This window comes from Eleutherodactylus coqui, chromosome 7 (assembly GCF_035609145.1).
Source record: "Eleutherodactylus coqui strain aEleCoq1 chromosome 7, aEleCoq1.hap1, whole genome shotgun sequence".
Taxonomy (NCBI): domain Eukaryota; kingdom Metazoa; phylum Chordata; class Amphibia; order Anura; family Eleutherodactylidae; genus Eleutherodactylus; species Eleutherodactylus coqui.
Window position 1 is genome coordinate 1,366,125 of NC_089843.1, and position 24,494 is coordinate 1,390,618.

The 24,494-nt window shown below is 43.4% G+C and overlaps 2 protein-coding genes across 4 annotated transcripts in view; both read left to right on the forward strand.

The window, feature by feature from the left end:
* The window catches only part of LOC136572297 (uncharacterized), a 35,018-nt gene extending 32,740 nt beyond the window's left edge, over window positions 1–2,278 (forward strand). The window contains exon 2 of the mRNA XM_066572759.1: window positions 954–2,278. Within this exon, the coding sequence (XP_066428856.1) occupies window positions 954–2,278 (1,325 nt within the window). The remainder of the gene's footprint in view (window positions 1–953) is intronic.
* The window catches only part of LOC136572292 (zinc finger protein 850-like), a 722,303-nt gene that overhangs the window by 328,124 nt on the left and 369,685 nt on the right, over window positions 1–24,494 (forward strand). The window lies entirely within an intron of this gene.

Genomic DNA, 24,494 nt, shown 5'->3' on the forward strand with positions numbered 1-24,494 from the left:
GTGGGGAGAAGAGCAACAGGTTGCATTTGAGGCAGTAAAAGAAGCCATACAACAGGCTGTAGATTTATGGCCTTTACAAGATGGTGAGATAGAACTTCATGTATCAGTTCAGCATATGTATGCAAACTGGTCATTGTGGCAGAAGCAAGGGGGCAAAAGAGTGCCACTAGGCTTCTGGAATCGGAAATTACCAGATGCAGGAGAAAAATACACTCCACTGGAGCAACAGCTGTTGGCATGTTATTGGGCCCTGGTGGATACTGAACAATTGACGACAGGACACATAGTCCTTCTAAGGCCGCAAATACCCATCATGAGTTGGGTATTATCTAATCCAAAGTCCAATCGGATAGGACATGCCCAGGAGCAGAGTATCATTAAGTGGAAATGGTACATCTCGGAAAGAGCGAAAAAAGGTGAAGGGGGGATAGCTGCCCTGCATGAAAAGATAGCTGATATCCCTCCAGATGGTCAGGTTACACCAGTAGCGCAAATGGAGGAATCCCCAGTAAAGTGGGGAATACCTTACTCTGAGTTGACAGACTCCCAAAAAGAGCATGCTTGGTTCACGGATGGTTCGGCCAAGTATATCAGTGGAAGACGTAGATGGAAAAGTGTAGCCTTTAATCCAAAATTAGACAAGACGTTGGTCATGGAAGGAGAAGGTAAGAGTAGTCAATATGCAGAACTTTGTGCAGTATTCTTAGCTCTGAAGCAGGAACAAGGGCAAGAATGTCATTTGTATACGGACTCATGGTCAGTTGCCAATGGTTTGGCCACTTGGATCATGGGATGGAAGAAGAACGACTGGAACATTCATGGTAAGGAATTGTGGGGGAAAGAGCTTTGGCAAGACATAGAGGAATTCATTAGGAGTACTAAAAGTACTGTGTTTCATGTTGATGCTCATGTCCCTCTTGACTCATTGGAACGTTTATTTAATTCTCAAGCAGATGCGGCAGCATCGATTTCTGTTGCCGTACAAGAACCTGACAAGGAAAAGGAAGCATGGCTTCAAGGTACAGCTGTTTGGGCTCACCAAAAAAGTGGACACTTGGGAGAGAAGGCCACTTACAGGTGGGCACAAGAAAGAGGTATCCCTTTGACAGTGGACATGATCAAACAAGTAATCGCGCAATGTCCAGTATGTCAACATGTGCAAAAACGAGAAGTGCCTCATACAGTAATGGGACACATAGGGAGAGGCCAGTTGCCAGCGCAGATTTGGCAGATGGATTTTGTAGGGCCCCTCCCTGAGAGCAGAGGATGTAAGTATATTTGTACAGCAGTAGATACATTCTCAGGTCTGATGGTGGGATTCCCATGTAAAACAGCAACACAATGGAGTACTTTACGTACTCTGGAAGTTATTACCCAGTATTATGGGACTCCCCTGCAGATCCAGACAGACAATGGTTCACATTTTACCGGAAATCAGGTAAAAGAGTATGCCAGTAAAAACAACATAGAATGGGTATATCATATGCCCTACTATCCACAGGCCGCGGGCCTGGTGGAACGAATGAATGGGTTATTAAAATCTACCCTGAAGAAGCTCACTGAGACCGACAAATATGGTCAATGGAGAGATAATCTGACTGCTGCTTTACAGATTATCAACAACAGGCCCATCACTGATTCCATGACACCCTTAATGCGCATGCTAACACCCAATCTCAGTATAGATGTAGCTAAGGTAGAGACAATCTTATACTGGAAAATTAATCCAGATGCGCAGGCACCTTATAGAGCCACTCCTGCCGCTGCAGGGTTGGATCTATACGCTCTTGATACGGTGGTGATAGCCCCGGGAAAGGTGAGTACTATTCCCACAGGGATAGGATGCAAGATCCCGGAGAATCACTTCGGGCAGATAGCCACTAGATCAAGTTTTGCTCTGAGAAGTGCAGTAGTCCTAGGGGGAGTCATAGATGCAGATTATCAGGGGGAAATTAAAGTAATCATGATAAATTTAGGAACAGATCCTCTGATAATAGAGAAAAAGGAGCGCATGGCACAGCTGCTATTAATACCAGTGTATCTGACACAAGTGGAAGAAGGGGTGGCCCCCACTGAACTTACTGTAAGAGGAGATAAAGGTTTTGGCTCAACTGATGTTACTAATGTAGGGGCCAAAATATGGGTTCAGAATCACCAAGGGCCGCCCTCCCCGGCAGAGGTTATTGCTGTGGGGAAAGATCGAACTTTGCTTATTATGCGACCCGGAGTAGAGAAATGGGAATATGTCCCACAAGAAAAGTGCTATTTGCGGGAATAATGCTTGTTTCCTTGCCTTCTCTAGAATCACATAATCATTTTTGGAATCCTTGGCGTCATGTGTTCGGTGTTCGCAGTAGGTGATGCGTGGACGCCAGGGATCCGCGTCAATGACACCGGAAGGAATGACTATTCGTGGGGCTGGAGGAATTCAACCCGAACCAGGAAGCAAGACAACTTCACTTGTGAAGCCAACCAGAAATGTCATATCGTGAATATTACCTTTGATGGGACTATCTGGAGTGGAAATCCATTATCGCATATAAGTTCGACCTACCGTCCTTCATATGCACTGCATAAGGCAACGGGACAAATAAACATTACGTCACTTGTGAAAGTGTCCTGCTGTCAGAGACCAAAAGAGTTGCCATATCTCAATTACTCCCTGGTGATACAATATGTTCAGAATTGTACAAATACGGGAGTGCAGTTTTCATTTCCCTTAAATGAGACAGAAGTAATTACGTGTGGGAATGCAACGGAGATCGAGAATCGGGCCATGTGGGGCCAGTTCCTGGTATTCGTGAACATTAATGCTTCTAAAATAGATCCTGGACATATAAAAAGGGTTCCATCCACCTGTCGCATGGTGGGACGAGATGCTCAAAAGACTGTTATACAAGCCTCCGTGCAGTTTCCACCCTCAAGGACTTGTCCTACCAAGCGTTCCCGTCGAGCTTGGTATGATACCTTACTCGGAGGCTACGGAGCGCTTTCTGGGACTATTAATGGTTTTGATATAGAGACTTTAGCTAATCGAATGCATAACGCGGGAAGTGGTATTAAAGATGTGCTCACATTGCAGGCTAACTGGATGCCCACTATATGGCAGCCCTTTAGTATGCAAACGGATGTGGACACAATAATGCTTGATTTGCAAGATGCATCTAATAGGTTTTCATATGAAATAAATTCTAACATATCTAACTATGTTAATTGGTCAATATGTACCCTGCAGACCATTTATCAGCAACAACAAAAGAACACACTTCAAACTATGCTCATGACTGGCAATGAGCAGGTGTGGAGGACCGTGTTCAATCAGACTATAACTGAGACTGATTGGATACAGTTGGAGGCGCAGAAAATGGTTTGCAATGATATATTATGTAAAGGGACCATATTCATATACAATGTTACTAAAAAGAATGTGATGTGTAAGTTTGTAGTTCTCCCCTTACTTATAGGTGTTCCAGAAGATATGCATTTCTGGGTACCTAGATTTAACGGGATTTACATTGATGACCAAAATAGAACTCATGATTTATCATTGTGTGATGATACATTAGAGGGGACCATATGCAAGGTCCAATCGGCTGTTTATGAACCATGTCTATTACAAAATACGATCAATGTATGTGAATGGACTGTGCTGCCACTCACTTTTAAGATGATGGTTGAAATAGCCCCACAGGAGGTATGTTTGGCAAGTAATCATCCTGTTGTACCTGGGATGGTTGTCCCATTTTCAGGATGCTTGTGAAACGTATCTGCACTTGTTTGGGAAAATGAGACCTTTGTGTTATTACCTGAACAAGACAAGACAGTGGCTGTCAATTGGCAACCGCTGCCTCTAAATGTGACAAATTGGGATCTAAATTTGACCAAATTCAAAAAGTTGTTAGAAGACACAGAAGAAGTACAGCAACATATTAAATTGCTTAATAGATCTTTGGCAACGCATATTGTAAGTACTACTGTAATAGCTGGCAAAATTGTAAAGATGGGATCGGCTATTGCTGATGCCACGTCACACCATTGGTATGACATCTTTATGGGTTATTCATCATCTGCACAAACCACCCTTAATTGGCTAATACATCCTGTTTTGGTATTGGCCATAGTTGTAATACTTTTATCGCTATGGAATTGTTTCATGGCATATAAGGTATTCTGTAGAAAACCAAAAGTTTTAATGGTATCATACGGCAAATAGTGAATGATTAAGGACCGATTGTGACACGTATGGGATACGATTGAACTGGATGATTGTGTCAGAGGAAGGTAATCAAATAACTAGTTGCCGTATGAGTTAACCAGAACTTCAATGAACTAATGACCCGTCTGAATATTCTGCTAACATTTGTTCAATTCAGAATATTTTGAACATATATGGTAAGAACAGCAAGAATGACTCATAATATAACACAGATGTGATAACTTCATGGACAAAATATTCAATATATTGTGTTGCCAATCATCTACTACGCATGTCTAGAACCTGAATAGCCATATTAGAATGACGTATATACCCATAACTGCGCAGAAGCAGATATGCCACGTAATGTAAGAACGGCATAAATAGCAGTGATCTTCAGGGAGGAGTCGGGACTTGTTTTGTTGTGGTCGATAGACGTATCGGCGTACTAACCGGATCCTCTTGCCAATCGTACCTGGAGATCCCCCGATTGCGGAGTGATGCTACAATATCCGGTGATGTATTGATGCTTATTTTTGTTACCCATGTGATCTCAATGCCTATATGTTAATTAACTATTTTACTTACATATACTAAAGAGTAAATAAACTTGTGTTTTATATTTGTCTTACCTCAGACTGTGTGCTTAACGGGTATGTTAATGAGGTTAAAAAATTGCCAAAATCTTGAGCAGGTAAGACACCCAGAAGATACACAGGTTCTCTCAGCAGTGCCAGAGACCCTATGGGCAAAAGGGAAGACAGACTTGGGCCATCTCCACGTACCCCCAGTCATGGTATATCTCAAAGATGGGGACAAAGCCCCCATGATCCGCCAGTATCCCCTAGCCATGGCACAGGAAGACGCAATAGCCTCCACTATTACAGAGTTATGTGCCTTGAATGCTTTAAAACCTTGCGTCTCACCCGCTAACACGCCACTCTTCCCAGTTAAAAAGAAAGGGAAGAAAGGCGAACCTGATACCTACCGGATGGTTCACGATCTAAGAGAAATTAATAAGGTGACCATCCTAGAAACACCTTTGGTCCCTAACCCTTACACTCTGTTGTCCACCATACCCTCCGGAACCTGTTGGTACACCCTGGTCGATCTTACCAATGCATTCTTTTCAGTCCCGCTACACCCCGATTGCCAGTACCTGTTTGCCTTCACGTTCCGAGGAAAACAGTACTGCTGGACTGTCCTACCACAAGGGGCACAAAACAGCCCAAATCAATTCACCCGATGTATGAGGCTTGTACTTGATGCATGGACGGTCCCACCAGGTGTGGCCCTGCTTCAGTATGTTGATGATCTCCTACTGTGTGCACCGGACAGACCTACCTGCGTTGCGGCCTCACTCAGCCTCCTTTGTTTTCTTGCAGACAGCGGGTGTAAAGCCAGTAAAGACAAATTACAGTTTTGCAAATCTCATGTTGTGTTTCTTGGTCACTGCCTAGGTCCTGGTACAAAACACCTCACGCCAGAACGTACCAAGGTGGTGGAGGACATGCCACTCCCTACCTCCCATGCTCAGTTGCGGACATTTCTGGGGTTAGTTTCATATTGTCGGCCATGGATTCGCTCTGCCTCCATGACCATGCAGCCTCTGTACGACTGCCTGAGTTCTAAGCCATTTGCTTTGTCTCCGAAAGCCGAGTCAGCTTTTCATCAGCTGAAAATACAGATCACCAGTGCTCCAGCACTGGGTCTGCCAGACTATGATAAACCCTTCCAGATGTTCGTGACTGAGATGGCGGGACATGCTACTGCCGTCCTCACACAAGAGCATGGTGACAAAAAGCGCCCTGTAGCATACTACAGTGCACATCTTGATGCAGTAGCCAGGGGTTCACCCTCCTGTGTAAGAGCAGTTCTGGCTGTACAAGCACTACTTGAGAAAGCTTCTGAGGTGGTCCTAGACTACCCTCTTGTGGTCCTCACGCCCCATGACGTACATGGAATTCTGACACAGGTGAGCCGTAAACATCTGTCTCTTGCTAGACAGGTTAAAATGGAACTTGCAGTACACTCTTCATCCAATGTCTCATTTCAACGTTGCACAACTTTGAATCCGGCCACCTTACTGCCATTAGGTGACACTGATTCAAAAGGGGGAGTAAGCACAGGGGATCAACTTTTTGTCAATTCCCTAGGCGAAGAGGAAGCTTTTGACACCGAGCACCAGCATGACTGTGCTGCTCTGATGGAGCAGGAGACAGCTGGATTTGCTCATGTCACAGATAAGCCACTCCTGAACCCCCACCTTGAAATGTTTGTGGATGGATCACGATACCAGAATGAGATGGGCAGATTTGTGACAGGGTTTGCTGTAGTATCAATGAATGAAGTACTGATAGGCCGCGCCATGCCCCCACATATGTCAGCACAGGAAGCGGAGCTGTGCGCTCTGACCGAGGCCTGCAAGTTAGCCCGGGGAGTCACTGCTAATATCTACACGGACTCCAGGTACGCGTTTGGCGTTGCGCATGACTATGGGCCGATTTGGCGCGCGCGGAGCTTCCTAACAGCTCAAGGCAGACCGATAAAGAATGGTGAGGCAGTAAGTAGTTTAATGTCAGCTATCATGCTCCCGAAGCAGGTAGCCATAATAAAGGTAAAGGCACACACCCAAGGGGACTCCTTGGAAAGCAGAGGCAACGAGAAGGCAGACGGAGCAGCTAAGGCTGCAGCCCTGCTGGACTGGAGGGCACCCGTGTGCAGAGTTCAAACCAGGTCCTGCCCAGCGGAGGAGGATCCTGATCCCCCTGCCAAGGACCAGACCCTCTCTGTCCCACCACAGAAGGAGGTGGACCTACTCCCCTCAGGGCAAGAGCAGGAGCGCTGGGCAAGTGCAGGGGCAGTAAAAGGAAATGAAGGTTGGATGATGGGTTCCCGTATGTGTTTACCTGCGGCTGCCTATCCTAGTATGGCCCTTTTGGCTCATGGAAAGGTGCACGCTTCTCGTAATGCCATGGTAGCCCTGGTGGAGAAAATGTGGTACGCTCCGGGATTTGACAGGATGGCAAAGGCATACGTCAAGGCTTGTGAAATCTGTGCACTACACAACCCCGGTCAAGTAGTAAAGACCCCTCGGAAGTGCACTCCGCGACCTTTGTACCCCTTCCAGAGACTACAGATAGATTACATCCAGCTGCCCAGGTCAGGAAGGTATGAGTATGTCCTGGTATGCATTGACCTCTTTTCTGGGTGGGCTGAGGCCTACCCGGTCACGAAGGCCACTGCCCAGGCCACTGCAAAAAAACTTGTGTCAGAGTTAGTGTGCAGATTTGGGGTACCAGAGACCATTGAGAGCGACCGTGGTACTCACTTCACTGGTGAGGTGATGAAGGAAGTCATGTCCGCCTTAGGAGTAGAGCAGGCCTTTCACACCCCCTATCATCCGCAGAGCTCCGGAAAAGTAGAAAGACTCAATGGCACCCTCAAACTTAAGATACAGAAAGCCATGGTTGAAACAGGAAAACCTTGGCCCGAGTGCCTACCTCTGGCCCTCTACTCAGTACGGACCACACCAAATAGGAAAACAGGACTGTCTCCTTATGAGATTCTCTTTGGCTCCGTGCCCAGGTTAGGACTGTATCACCCCCAAGCTCTATCCCTGGGTCATGATAAAGTTACTTCCTTTGTGCAGGATTTATGCCAAAAGCTAAAAATAACACACGACCTAGTTTTCTCTTCTATTCCAGACCCTGATAGTTTGGAAGGATCCCACTCTCTGAATCCCGGAAATTGGGTGCTGGTAAAGAGACACGTCAGAAAGACTTTGGAACCTCGCTTTGACGGACCATACCAAGTGCTGTTAACCACTCCCACCTCGGTCAAGCTAGAAGGCAAACCCACTTGGATCCATGCCTCACACTGCAAGAAAGTTCCAACGCCTCAGCACCACGAGGGGGGTGGAGAATAAGCCCAACCCAGGGTGGGGGAGGGGGATGGCAACCTGGACACCAGCATTGATAGTCTGGATAGGTGTATTATTTACCCTTTGTTTTCTTGGACTACTCTCTTTTCGGGACAATTCTTCATCAACTGTCGGTGTAAGAAGAAGATGGACTGTTTGGGCGGAAGGACACCCCAACATGTGGGAATACTTTGCAAAAGACGTACTGAATATTTCCCACATGTGCATGCCCAACCTGCGGAGTGGGGAAGATATTTTACGGACTTGCTTACTGTCTATCCCCACTCCAATAAAGACACTTCGCGATATATATTCAATAGTGCATAATGATAGTGATGTGGAGGAGAGCAATGTTATTCAGGAAAATACCTTTCTTAATGTATATGAATATTGTCCCCATTGTGATGCGGTCGAACATACACTTTGGTCTAATATGACTCGTTTCCGGGTCAGGAATGTCGCTCCGGCTGAGGTATGCTATAACTTCACGTGTAATAAAGAACATATGGGAGGTTGTGCGCAGAGAACCAGGGTGACTAGTGATTCCCAGAGACTCTGTAATCGCACAGTCGAGCAATGTAGAAAGGTACACACTCCTATCCTTTGCAACCACACAGTCCGAAGCCCCAGCCATTTTAGGCACGTCAAATTACCATTAGGCTGGGTCCTGTCCTGCGGTAACCTGACTTACACATATATTCCAGCTAACCTGACCGGAGGTCCCTGCTCCCTAGCTAGATTAAGTATACTAATGTACCAAAAACCTAGCATCCCACAACTCACCAACAGACAAAAGAGGGAGGTAGAAGGACTGGATAGCAACTGTGAAGGACCACCCACTCTACTTAGCTACTCAGAACATACGGCACTGGCAGTCAGTATTGTGGGTGTTCCCGGGTTGGCACAATATAACACAAGAGTAATCAATGGATTAGCATGCGATATGGTAAAGGGCCTGAATGATACATCACAGGCCTTGGACCTCCTCCTACTAGACATACAAGGAGTCAGGAAAGCAGCTTTACAAAATAGAGCCGCCATAGATTACCTGTTGCTCGCAGTAAACCACGGATGTGAGGGATTTGAGGGGATGTGTTGTTTCAACCTCTCTGATCACTCAGAATCCATTCACCAAAAGATCAATACCTTGGGAAAAATAGCCACTAGCATAAAACAGGATAAAGACCAGGGATGGTTTAATTTTCTTAACCCTGCAAATTGGTTTTCTGGTCTGGGAGGATGGTTCATGGGAATCCTACAAAGTATATTACAGATAATTGTCATGCTGTTGTGTATATATATAGTAATCAAAGTCATAATCTCTTGTGTGGGCAAATGTACGGCAAAAGCCTTTACAGCCCCTGTGTAGGCCGACCCCTGCTGGATGAAGGCAGAACATACGGCGGTTCCTTCCAGTCTTGTCACTAGGTAGTGTAGGGTCAGGGTAACGCGACCTGGACGTGTTCACCACTAGAACTAACTCCAGGAGGGACATTGCTGTGGGTGAAGATTAGGGAATCCCCTGCCGTGCGTACCTGTGCACGCTACTAGTATTGTAACATCATACTAGAGACACCTTATATGGGCTAGTCGACCAATAAGACCTACCTCGACTATGACTTTTCAAAATAGAACTGGACCCTGCGTGTGTCTTCCTGATGTCCAAAATGGGGGAATGATAAGGGCCAAGAGGGGCTGTAAAGGAATTAATATATGTCGCTAATCAAAAATGAGTATATATGCTTATCAATCCATTTTAGCAAAATGAATATTTTAGCAATATATTGTATGTGTAACAGAAGTCATGATTGTTTTAAGGAAGTACGTCTGATCTAAGTGGAATCAGGAAGTTCTAAGAGCAGATGTCTTGGGATTTAGCAAGACGGGGCCTAACTGCAAAGAGTTTTCAGCTCTTACTCTAAGAGTCATGTGAAATCAGCTATTTTCTTAAAATGTCATATACCACGAGTTTTTGATGAATGATTATGTCATAAGTTTATTGTCAGATATAGAAGTCATGAGTTTAAGATGTATGGAAATCACGAGGTTATTCCCTGTATTACCAGAGGTCGCGTCCCTGCGTGGGCGATCTTCTATAAAGACTGAGACTATGCCAATAAAGACTTAGAGTTCATTGTTTCACCATATACCGTGTGTAATGGTCAGTACTTTGACTCTCAAGGAGCGCTCCTGCTTAGGTCAATTCGGAACCGGACAACATAACTGACCAGTCTGTTTGAACAGATTAACCCTCCACAGTATATACAGAGGAGAATCTACCTCCCCTCTTTGTGTATATAGTGAGGAGAATCTGCCTCACCTCTAAGTGTATATACTGAGAAGAATCTACCTCACCTCTATGTGTATATACTGAGGAGAATCTACCTCACCTCTATGTGTATATACTGAGGAGAATCTACCTCACCTCTATGTGTATATACTGAGGAGACTCTTCCTCACCTCTATGTGTATATACTGAGGAGAATCTACCCCACCTCTATGTGTATATACTGAGGAGAATCTACCTCCCCCTATGTGTATATACTGAGGAGAATCTACCCCACCTCTATGTGTATATACTGAGGAGAATCTACCTCACCTCTGTGTATATACTGAGGAGCATCTACCTCCCCTCTATGTGTATATACTGAGGAGAATCTACCTCACCTCTATGTGTATATACTGAGGAGAATCTACCTCCCCTCTATGTGTATATACTGAGGAGAATCTACCTCCCCTCTGTGTGTATATACTGAGGAGAATCTACCTCCCCTCTATGTGTATATACTGAGGAAAATCTACCTCACCTCTATGTGTATATACTGAGGAGAATCTACCTCACCTCTATGTGTATATACTGAGGAGAATCTACCTCCCCTCTATGTGTGTGTATACTGAGGAGAATCTGCCTCCCCTCTATGCGTATATACTGAGGAGACTCCACCTCACCTCTGTGTATATACTGAGAAGAATCTACCTCCCCTCTATGTGTATATACTGAGGAGAATCTACCTCACCTCTATGTGTATATACTGAGGAGAATTTACCTCCCCTCTCTGTGTATATACTGAGGAGAATCTACCTCCGCTCTACGTGTATATACTGAGGAGAATCTACCTCACCTCTATGTGTATAACCAGAGGAGAATCTACCTCACCTCTCTGTGTATATACTGAGGAGAATCTACCTCCCCTCTATGTGTCTATACTGAGGAGAATCTACCTCCCCTTTGTGTGTATATACTGAGGAGAATCTACCTCACCTCTATGTGTATATACTGAAGAGAATCTACCTCACCTCTATGTGTATATACTGAGGAGAATCTACCTCACCTCTATTTGTATATACTGAGGAGAATCTACCTCCCCTCTATGTGTATATACTGAGGAGAATCTACCTCCCCTTTGTATGTATATACTGAGGAGAATCTACCTCACCTCTATGTGTATATACTGAGGAGAATCTACCTCACCTCTATGTGTATATACTGAGGAGAATCTACCTCCCCTCTATGTGTATATACTGAGGAGAATCTACCTCCCCTCTATGTGTATATACTTAGGAGAATCTACCTCCCCTCTATGTGTATGTACTGAGGGGAATCTACCTCCCCTTTGTGTGTATATACTGAGCAGAATCTACCTCACCTTTATATGTGTATACTGAGGAGAATCTACCTCACCTCTATTTGTATATACTGAGGAGAATCTACCTCCCTTCTATGTGTGTGTATACTGAGGAGAATCTACCTCCCCTTTGTATGTATATACTGAGTAGAATCTACCTCACCTCTATGTGTCTATACTGAGGAGAATCTACCTCCCCTTTGTGCGTATATACTGAGGAGAATCTACCTCACCTCTATGTGTATATACTGAGGAGAATCTACCTCACCTCTATGTGTATATACTGAAGAGAATCTACCTCACCTCTATTTGTATATACTGAGTAGAATCTACCTCCCCTCTATGTGTGTGTATACTAAGGAGAATCTACCTCCCCTTTGTATGTATATACTGAGGAGAATCTACCTCACCTCTATGTGTATATACTGAGGAGAATCTACCTCACCTCTATGTGTATATACTGAGAAGAATCTACCTCCTCTCTATGTGTATATACTTAGGAGAATCCACCTCCCCTCTATGTGTATATAGTGAGGAGAATCTGCCTCACCTCTAAGTGTATATACTGAGAAGAATCTACCTCACCTCTATGTGTATATACTGAGGAGAATCTACCTCACCTCTATGTGTATATACTGAGAAGAATCTACCTCACCTCTATGTGTATATACTGAGGAGAATCTACCTCACCTCTATGTGTATATACTGAGGAGAATCTACCTCACCTCTATGTGTATATACTGAGGAGACTCTACCTCACCTCTATGTGTATATACTGAGGAGAATCTACCTCCCCCTATGTGTATATACTGAGGAGAATCTACCTCACCTCTGTGTGTATATACTGAGGAGAATCTACCTCACCTCTGTGTATATACTGAGGAGAATCTACCTCCCCTCTATGTGTATATACTGAGGAGAATCTACCTCACCTCTATGTGTATATACTGAGGAGAATCTACCTCCCCTCTGTGTGTATATACTGAGGAGAATCTACCTCCCCTCTATGTGTATATACTGAGGAAAATCTACCTCACCTCTGTGTGTATATACTGAGGAGAATCTACCTCACCTCTATGTGTATATACTGAGGAGAATCTACCTCACCTCTATGTGTATATACTGAGGAGACTCCACCTCACCTCTGTGTATATACTGAGAAGAATCTACCTCCCCTCTATGTGTATATACTGAGGAGAATCTACCTCACCTCTATGTGTATATACTGAGGAGAATCTACCTCCGCTCTACGTGTATATACTGAGGAGAATCTACCTCACCTCTATGTGTATAACCAGAGGAGAATCTACCTCACCTCTCTGTGTATATACTGAGGAGAATCTACCTCCCCTCTATGTGTATATACTGAGGAGAATCTACCCCACCTCTATGTGTATATACTGAGGAGAATCTACCTCACCTCTATGTGTATATACTGAGGAGAATCTACCTCACCTCTATGTGTATATACTGAGGAGAATCTACCTCCGCTCTACGTGTATATACTGAGGAGAATCTACCTCACCTCTATGTGTATAACCAGAGGAGAATCTACCTCACCTCTCTGTGTATATACTGAGGAGAATCTACCTCCCCTCTATGTGTATATACTGAGGGGAATCTACCTCCCCTCTATGTGTATATACTGAGCAGAATCTACCTCACCTTTGTATGTATATACTGAGTAGAATCTACCTCCCCTCTATGTGTCTATACTGAGGAGAATCTACCTCCCCTTTGTGTGTATATACTGAGGAGAATCTACCTCACCTCTATGTGTATATACTGAGGAGAATCTACCTCACCTCTATTTCTATATACTGAGGAGAATCTACCTTACCTCTATGTGTATATACTGAGGAGAATCTACCTCACCTCTATGTGTATATACTGAGGAGACTCCACCTCACCTCTGTGTATATACTGAGAAGAATCTACCTCCCCTCTATGTGTATATACTGAGGAGAATCTACCTCACCTCAATGTGTATATACTGAGGAGAATCTACCTCCGCTCTACGTGTATATACTGAGGAGAATCTACCTCACCTCTATGTGTATAACCAGAGGAGAATCTACCTCACCTCTCTGTGTATATACTGAGGAGAATCTACCTCCCCTCTATATGTATATATACTGAGGGGAATCTACCTCCCCTCTATGTGTATATACTGAGCAGAATCTACCTCACCTCTATGTGTATATACTGAGGAGAATCTACCTCCCCTTTGTGTGTATATACTGAGGAGAATCTACCTCACCTCTATGTGTATATACTGAGGAGAATCTACCTCCCCTTTGTGTGTATATACTGAGGAGAATCTACCTCACCTCTATGTGTATATACTGAGGAGAATCTACCTCACCTCTATTTGTATATACTGAGGAGAATCTACCTCACCTCTATGTGTATATACTGAGGAGAATCTACCTCACCTCTATTTGTATATACTGAGGAGAATCTACCTCACCTCTATGTGTATATACTGAGGAGACTCTACCTCACCTCTATGTGTATATACTGAGGAAACTCTACCTCACCTCTATGTGTATATACTGAGGAGACTCTACCTCCCCCTATGTGTATATACTGAGGAGAATCTACCTCACCTCTGTGTGTATATATTGAGGAGAATCTACCTCCCCTCTATGTGTGTATACTGAGGAGACTCCACCTCACCTCTATGTGTATATACTGAGGAGAATCTACCTCACCTCTATGTGTATATACTGAGGAGACTCCACCTCACCTCTGTGTATATACTGAGGAGAATCTACCTCCCCTCTATGTGTATATACAGAGGAGAATCTACCTCCCCTCTATGTGTATATACTGAGGAGAATCTACCTCCCCTCTGTGTGTATATACTGAGGAGAATCTACCTCCCCTCTATGTGTATATACTGAGGAAAATCTACCTCACCTCTATATGTATATACTGAGGAGAATCTACCTCACCTCTATGTATATATACTGTGGAGAATCTACCTCACCTCTATGTGTATATACTGAGGAGACTCCACCTCACCTCTGTGTGTATATACTGAGCAGAATCTACCTCCCCTATATGTGTATATACTGAGGAGAATCTACCTCACCTCCATGTGTATATACTGAGGAGAATCTACCTCCCCTCTACGTGTATATACTGAGGAGAATCTACCTCCGCTGTACGTGTATAAACTGAGGAGAATCTACCTCACCTCTATGTGTATAACCTGAGGAGAATCTACCTCACCTCTGTGTGTATATACTGAGGAGAATCTGCCTCACCTCTGTGTGTATATACTGAGGAGAATCTACCTCACCTCTATGTGTATATACTGAGGAGAATCTACCTCACCTCTATGTGTATATAGTGAGGAGAATCTATCTCACCTCTATGTGTATATACTTAGGAGAATCCACCTCCCCTCTATTTGTTTATACAGAGGAGAATCCACCTCCCCTCTATGTGTATATACTGAGGGGAATCAACCTCCCCTCTATGTGTATATACTGAGGAGAATCTACCTCACCTCTGTGTGTATATACTGAGGAGAATCTACCTCCCCTCTGTGTGTATACTGAGGAGAGTCTACCTCCCCTTTGTGTGTATATACTGAGCAGAATCTACCTCACCTTTATATGTGTATACTGAGGAGAATCTACCCCACCTCTATGTGTATATACTGAGTAGAATCTACCTCCCCTTTATGTGTCTATACTGAGGAGAATCTACCTCCCCTCTATGTGTATATACTGAGGAGAATCTACCTCCCCTCTATGTGTATATACTGAGGAGAATCTACCTCACCTCTATGTGTATATACTGAGGAGAATCTACCTCACCTCTATTTGTATATACTGAGGAGAATCTACCTCCCCTCCATGTGTATATACTGAGGAGAATCTACCTCACCTCTGTGTGTATATACTGAGGAGAATCTACCTCCCCTCTGTGTGTATATACTGAGGAGAATCTACCTCCCCTCTACGTGTATATACTGAGGAGAATCTACCTCCCCTTTGTATGTATATACTGAGGAGAATCTACCTCACCTCTATGTGTATATACTGAGGAGAATCTACCTCACCTCTATGTGTATATACTGAGGAGAATATACCTCCCCTCTATGTGTATATACTGAGGAGAATCTACCTCCCCTCTATGTGTATATACTTAGGAGAATCTACCTCACCTCTGTGTATATAATGAGGAGAATCTACCTCACCTCTATGTGCATATACTGAGGAGAATCTACCTCACCGCTATGTGTATATACTGAGGAGAACCTACCTCCCCTCTATTTGTTTATACAGAGGAGAATCTACCTCCCCTCTATGTGTATATACTGAGGAGAATCTACCTCCCCTCTATGTGTATATACTGAGGGGAATCTACCTCCCCTTTGTGTGTATATACTGAGCAGAACCTACCTCCCCTCTATTTGTTTATACAGAGGAAAATCTACCTCCCCTCTATGTGTATATACTGAGGAGAATCTACCTCCCCTCTATGTGTATATACTGAGGGGAATCTACCTCCCCTTTGTGTGTATATACTGAGCAGAATCTACCTCACCTTTATATGTGTATACTGAGGAGAATCTACCTCACCTCTATTTGTATATACTGAGGAGAATCTACCTCCCCTCTATGTGTGTGTATACTGAGGAGTATCTACCTCCCCTTTGTATGTATATACTGAGGAGAATCTACCTCACCTCTATGTGTATATACTGAGGAGAATCTACCTCCTCTCCATGTGTATATGCTGAGGAGAATCTACCTCACCTCTATGTGTCTATACTGAGGAGACTCTACCTCCCCTTTGTGTGTATATACTGAGGAGAATCTACCTCACCTCTATGTGTATATACTGAGGAGAATCTACCTTACCTCTATGTGTATATACTGAGGAGAATCTACCTCCTCTCTATGTGTATATACTGAGTAGAATCTACCTCACCTCTATGTGTCTATACTGAGGAGAATCTACCTCCCCTTTGTGTGTATATACTGAGGAGAATCTACCTCACCTCTATGTGTATATACTGAGGAGAATCTACCTCACCTCTATGTGTATATACTGAGGAGAATCTACCTCCCCTCTATGTGTATATACTGAGGAGAATCTACCTCCCCTTTGTATGTATATACTGAGGAGAATCTACCTCACCTCTATGTGTATATACTGAGGAGAATCTACCTCACCTCTATGTGTATATACTGAGGAGAATCTACCTCCCCTCTATGTGTGTGTATACTGAGGAGAATCTACATCCCCTTTGTATGTATATACTGAGGAGACTCTACCTCACCTCTATGTGTATATACTGAGAAGAATCTACCTCACCTCTATGTGTATATACTGAGGAGACTCCACCTCACCTCTGTGTGTATATACTGAGCAGAATCTACCTCCCCTATATGTGTATATACTGAGGAGAATCTACCTCACCTCTATGTGTATATACTGAGGAGAATCTACCTCCCCTCTACGTGTATATACTGAGGAGAATCTACCTCCGCTGTACGTGTATAAACTGAGGAGAATCTACCTCACCTCTATGTGTATAACCTGAGGAGAATCTACCTCACCTCTGTGTGTATATACTGAGGAGAATCTGCCTCACCTCTGTGTGTATATACTGAGGAGAATCTACCTCACCTCTATGTGTATATACTGAGGAGAATCTACCTCCCCTCTATGTGTGTGTATACTGAGGAGAATCTACATCCCCTTTGTATGTATATACTGAGGAGAATCTACCTCACCTCTATGTGTATATACTGAGGAGAATCTACCTCCCCTCTATGTGTATATACTTAGGAGAATCCACCTCCCCTCTATTTGTATATACAGAGGATAATTTACCTCCCCTCTATGTGTATATAGTGAGGAGAATCTGCCTCACCTCTAAGTGTATATACTGAGGAGACTCTACCTCACCTCTATGTGTATATACTGAGAAGAATCTACCTCACCTCTATGTGTATATACTGAGGAGAATCTACCTCACCTCTATTTGTATATACTGAGGAGAATCTACCTCCCCTCCATGTGTATATACTGAGGAGAATCTACCTCACCTCTTTGTGTATATACTGAGGAGAATCTACCTCCCCTCTGTGTGTATATACTGAGGAGAATCTACCTCCCCTTTGTATGTATATACTGAGGAGAATGTACCTCACCTCTATGTGTATATACTGAGGAGAATCTACCTGATCTCTATGTGTATATACTGAGGAGAATCTACCTCCAGTCTATGTGTATATACTGAGGAGTATCTACCTCCCCTCTATGTGTATATACTTAGGAGAATCCACCTCCCCTCTATTTGTTTATACAGAGGAGAATCTACCTCCCCTCTATGTGTATATACTGAGGAGAATCTACCTCCCCTCTATGTGTATATACTGAGGGGAATCTACCTCCCCTCTATGTGTATATACTGAGGAGAATCTACCTCCCCTCTATGTGTATATACTGAGGGGAATCTACCTCCCCTTTGTGTGTATATTCTGAGCAGAATCTACCTCACCTTTATATGTGTATACTGAGGAGAATCTACCTCACCTCTATTTGTATATACTGAGGAGAATCTACCTCCCCTCTATGTGTATATACTGAGGAGAATCTACCTCACCTCTATGTGTATATACTGAGGAGAATCTACCTCACCTCTATGTGTATATACTGAGGAGAATCTACCTCACCTCTATGTGTATATACTGAGGAGAATCTACCTCCCCTCTATGTGTATATACTGAGGAGAATCTACCTCCCCTCTGTATGTATATACTGAGGAGAATCTACCTCACCTCTATGTGTATATACTGAGGAGAATCTACCTCACCTCTATGTGTATATACTGAGGAGAATCTACCTCCCCTCTATGTGTGTGTATACTGAGGAGAATCTACCTCCCCTTTGTATGTATATACTGAGGAGAATCTACCTCACCTCTATGTGTATATACTGAGGAGAATCTACCTCACCTCTATGTGTATATACTGAGGAGAATCTACCTCCCCTCTATGTGTATATACTTAGGAGAATCCACCTCCCCTCTATTTGTATATACAGAGGAGAATCTACCTCCCCTCTATGTGTATATAGTGAGGAGAATCTGCCTCACCTCTAAGTGTATATACTGAGGAGACTCTACCTCACCTCTATGTGTATATACTGAGAAGAATCTACCTCACCTCTATGTGTATATACTGAGGAGAATCTACCTCACCTCTATGTGTATATACTGAGGAGAATCTACCTCACCTCTATGTGTATATACTGAGGAGACTCTACCTCACCTCTATGTGTATATACTGAGGAGAATCTACCTCCCCCTATGTGTATATACTGAGGAGAATCTACCTCCCCTCCATGTGTATATACTGAGGAGAATCTACCTCACCTCTGTGTGTATATACTGAGGAGAATCTACCTCCCCTCTGTGTGTATATACTGAGGAGAATCTACCTCCCCTCTACGTGTATATACTGAGGAGAATCTACCTCCCCTTTGTATGTATATACTGAGGAGAATCTACCTCACCTCTATGTGTATATACTGAGGAGAATCTACCTCACCTCTATGTGTATATACTGAGGAGAATATACCTCCCCTCTATGTGTATATACTGAGGAGAATCTACCTCCCCTCTATGTGTATATACTTAGGAGAATCTACCTCACCTCTGTGTATATAATGAGGAGAATCTACCTCACCTCTATGTGCATATACTGAGGAGAATCTACCTCACCTCTATGTGTATATACTGAGGAGAACCTACCTCCCCTCTATTTGTTTATACAGAGGAGAATCTACCTCCCCTCTATGTGTATATACTGAGGAGAATCTACCTCCCCTCTATGTGTATATACTGAGGGGAATCTACCTCCCCTTTGTGTGTATATACTGAGCAGAACCTACCTCCCCTCTATTTGTTTATACAGAGGAAAATCTACCTCCCCTCTATGTGTATATACTGAGGAGAATCTACCTCCCCTCTATGTGTATATACTGAGGGGAATCTACCTCCCCTTTGTGTGTATATACTGAGCAGAATCTACCTCACCTTTATATGTGTATACTGAGGAGAATCTACCTCACCTCTATTTGTATACTGAGGAGAATCTACCTCCCCTCTATGTGTGTGTATACTGAGGAGTATCTACCTCCCCTTTGTATGTATATACTGAGGAGAATCTACCTCACCTCTATGTGTATATACTGAGGAGAATCTACCTCCTCTCCATGTGTATATGCTGAGGAGAATCTACCTCACCTCTATGTGTCTATACTGAGGAGACTCTACCTCCCCTTTGTGTGTATATACTGAGGAGAATCTACCTCACCTCTATGTGTATATACTGAGGAGAATCTACCTTACCTCTATGTGTATATACTGAGGAGAATCTACCTCCTCTCTATGTGTATATACTGAGTAGAATCTACCTCACCTCTATGTGTCTATACTGAGGAGAATCTACCTCCCCTTTGTGTGTATATACTGAGGAGAATCTACCTCACCTCTATGTGTATATACCGAGGAGAATCTACCTCACCTCTATGTGTATATACTGAGGAGAATCTACCTCCCCTCTATGTGTATATACTGAGGAGAATCTACCTCCCCTTTGTATGTATATACTGAGGAGAATCTACCTCACCTCTATGTGTATATACTGAGGAGAATCTACCTCACCTCTATGTGTATATACTGAGAAGAATCTACCTCACCTCTATGTGTATATACTGAGGAGAATCTACCTCACCTCTATTTGTATATACTGAGGAGAATCTACCTCCCCTCCATGTGTATATACTGAGGAGAATCTACCTCACCTCTTTGTGTATATACTGAGGAGAATCTACCTCCCCTCTGTGTGTATATACTGAGGAGAATCTACCTCCCCTTTGTATGTATATACTGAGGAGAATGTACCTCACCTCTATGTGTATATACTGAGGAGAATCTACCTGATCTCTATGTGTATATACTGAGGAGAATCTACCTCCAGTCTATGTGTATATACTGAGGAGTATCTACCTCCCCTCTATGTGTATATACTTAGGAGAATCCACCTCCCCTCTATTTGTTTATACAGAGGAGAATCTACCTCCCCTCTATGTGTATATACTGAGGAGAATCTACCTCCCCTCTATGTGTATATACTGAGGGGAATCTACCTCCCCTCTATGTGTATATACTGAGGAGAATCTACCTCCCCTCTATGTGTATATACTGAGGGGAATCTACCTCCCCTTTGTGTGTATATTCTGAGCAGAATCTACCTCACCTTTATATGTGTATACTGAGGAGAATCTACCTCACCTCTATTTGTATATACTGAGGAGAATCTACCTCCCCTCTATGTGTATATACTGAGGAGAATCTACCTCACCTCTATGTGTATATACTGAGGAGAATCTACCTCACCTCTATGTGTATATACTGAGGAGAATCTACCTCACCTCTATGTGTATATACTGAGGAGAATCTACCTCCCCTCTATGTGTATATACTGAGGAGAATCTACCTCCCCTCTGTATGTATATACTGAGGAGAATCTACCTCACCTCTATGTGTATATACTGAGGAGAATCTACCTCACCTCTATGTGTATATACTGAGGAGAATCTACCTCCCCTCTATGTGTGTGTATACTGAGGAGAATCTACCTCCCCTTTGTATGTATATACTGAGGAGAATCTACCTCACCTCTATGTGTATATACTGAGGAGAATCTACCTCACCTCTATGTGTATATACTGAGGAGAATCTACCTCCCCTCTATGTGTATATACTTAGGAGAATCCACCTCCCCTCTATTTGTATATACAGAGGAGAATCTACCTCCCCTCTATGTGTATATAGTGAGGAGAATCTGCCTCACCTCTAAGTGTATATACTGAGGAGACTCTACCTCACCTCTATGTGTATATACTGAGAAGAATCTACCTCACCTCTATGTGTATATACTGAGGAGAATCTACCTCACCTCTATGTGTATATACTGAGGAGAATCTACCTCACCTCTATGTGTATATACTGAGGAGACTCTACCTCACCTCTATGTGTATATACTGAGGAGAATCTACCTCCCCCTATGTGTATATACTGAGGAGAATCTACCTCACCTCTGTGTGTATATACTGAGGAGAATCTACCTCACCTCTATGTGTATATACTGAGTAGAATCTACCTCCCCCTATGTGTTGTTACTGAGGAGAATCTACCCCACCTCTATGTGTATATACTGAGGAGAATCTACCTCACCTCTATGTGTTTATACTGAGGAGAATCTACCCCACCTCTATGTGTATATACTGGGGAGAATCTACCTCCCCCTATGTGTTTATACTGAGGAGAATCTACCCCACCTCTATGTGTATATACTGAAGAGAATCTACCTCCCCTCTATGTGTATATACTGAGGAGACTCCACCTCACCTCTCTGTATATACTGAGGAGAATCTACCTCCCCTCTATGTGTATATACTGAGGAGAATCTACCTCACCTCTATGTGTATATACTGAGGAGAATCTACCTCCCCTCTATGTGTATATACTGAGGAGACTCTACCTCCCCTCTGTGTGTATATACTGAGGAGAATCTACCTCCCCTCTATGTGTATATACTGAGGAGACTCTACCTCCCCTCTGTGTATATACTGAGGAGAATCTACCCCACCTCTATGTGTATATACTGAGTAGAATCTACCTCCCCTTTATGTGTCTATACTGAGGAGAATCTACCTCCCCTCTATGTGTATATACTGAGGAGAATCTACCTCCCCTCTATGTGTATATACTGAGGAGAATCTACCTCACCTCTATGTGTATATACTGAGGAGAATCTACCTCACCTCTATTTGTATATACTGAGGAGAATCTACCTCCCCTCCATGTGTATATACTGAGGAGAATCTACCTCACCTCTGTGTGTATATACTGAGGAGAATCTACCTCCCCTCTGTGTGTATATACTGAGGAGAATCTACCTCCCCTCTATGTGTATATACTGAGGAGAATCTACCTCACCTCTATGTGTATATACTGAGGAGAATCTACCTCACCTCTATGTGTATATACTGAGGAGACTCTACCTCACCTCTATGTGTATATACTGAGGAGAATCTACCTCCCCCTATGTGTATATACTGAGGAGAATCTACCTCCCCTCCATGTGTATATACTGAGGAGAATCTACCTCACCTCTGTGTGTATATACTGAGGAGAATCTACCTCCCCTCTGTGTGTATATACTGAGGAGAATCTACCTCCCCTCTACGTGTATATACTGAGGAGAATCTACCTCCCCTTTGTATGTATATACTGAGGAGAATCTACCTCACCTCTATGTGTATATACTGAGGAGAATCTACCTCACCTCTATGTGTATATACTGAGGAGAATATACCTCCCCTCTATGTGTATATACTGAGGAGAATCTACCTCCCCTCTATGTGTATATACTTAGGAGAATCTACCTCACCTCTGTGTATATAATGAGGAGAATCTACCTCACCTCTATGTGCATATACTGAGGAGAATCTACCTCACCTCTATGTGTATATACTGAGGAGAACCTACCTCCCCTCTATTTGTTTATACAGAGGAGAATCTACCTCCCCTCTATGTGTATATACTGAGGAGAATCTACCTCCCCTCTATGTGTATATACTGAGGGGAATCTACCTCCCCTTTGTGTGTATATACTGAGCAGAACCTACCTCCCCTCTATTTGTTTATACAGAGGAAAATCTACCTCCCCTCTATGTGTATATACTGAGGAGAATCTACCTCCCCTCTATGTGTATATACTGAGGGGAATCTACCTCCCCTTTGTGTGTATATACTGAGCAGAATCTACCTCACCTTTATATGTGTATACTGAGGAGAATCTACCTCACCTCTATTTGTATACTGAGGAGAATCTACCTCCCCTCTATGTGTGTGTATACTGAGGAGTATCTACCTCCCCTTTGTATGTATATACTGAGGAGAATCTACCTCACCTCTATGTGTATATACTGAGGAGAATCTACCTCCTCTCCATGTGTATATGCTGAGGAGAATCTACCTCACCTCTATGTGTCTATACTGAGGAGACTCTACCTCCCCTTTGTGTGTATATACTGAGGAGAATCTACCTCACCTCTATGTGTATATACTGAGGAGAATCTACCTTACCTCTATGTGTATATACTGAGGAGAATCTACCTCCTCTCTATGTGTATATACTGAGTAGAATCTACCTCACCTCTATGTGTCTATACTGAGGAGAATCTACCTCCCCTTTGTGTGTATATACTGAGGAGAATCTACCTCACCTCTATGTGTATATACCGAGGAGAATCTACCTCACCTCTATGTGTATATACTGAGGAGAATCTACCTCCCCTCTATGTGTATATACTGAGGAGAATCTACCTCCCCTTTGTATGTATATACTGAGGAGAATCTACCTCACCTCTATGTGTATATACTGAGGAGAATCTACCTCACCTCTATGTGTATATACTGAGAAGAATCTACCTCACCTCTATGTGTATATACTGAGGAGAATCTACCTCACCTCTATTTGTATATACTGAGGAGAATCTACCTCCCCTCCATGTGTATATACTGAGGAGAATCTACCTCACCTCTTTGTGTATATACTGAGGAGAATCTACCTCCCCTCTGTGTGTATATACTGAGGAGAATCTACCTCCCCTTTGTATGTATATACTGAGGAGAATGTACCTCACC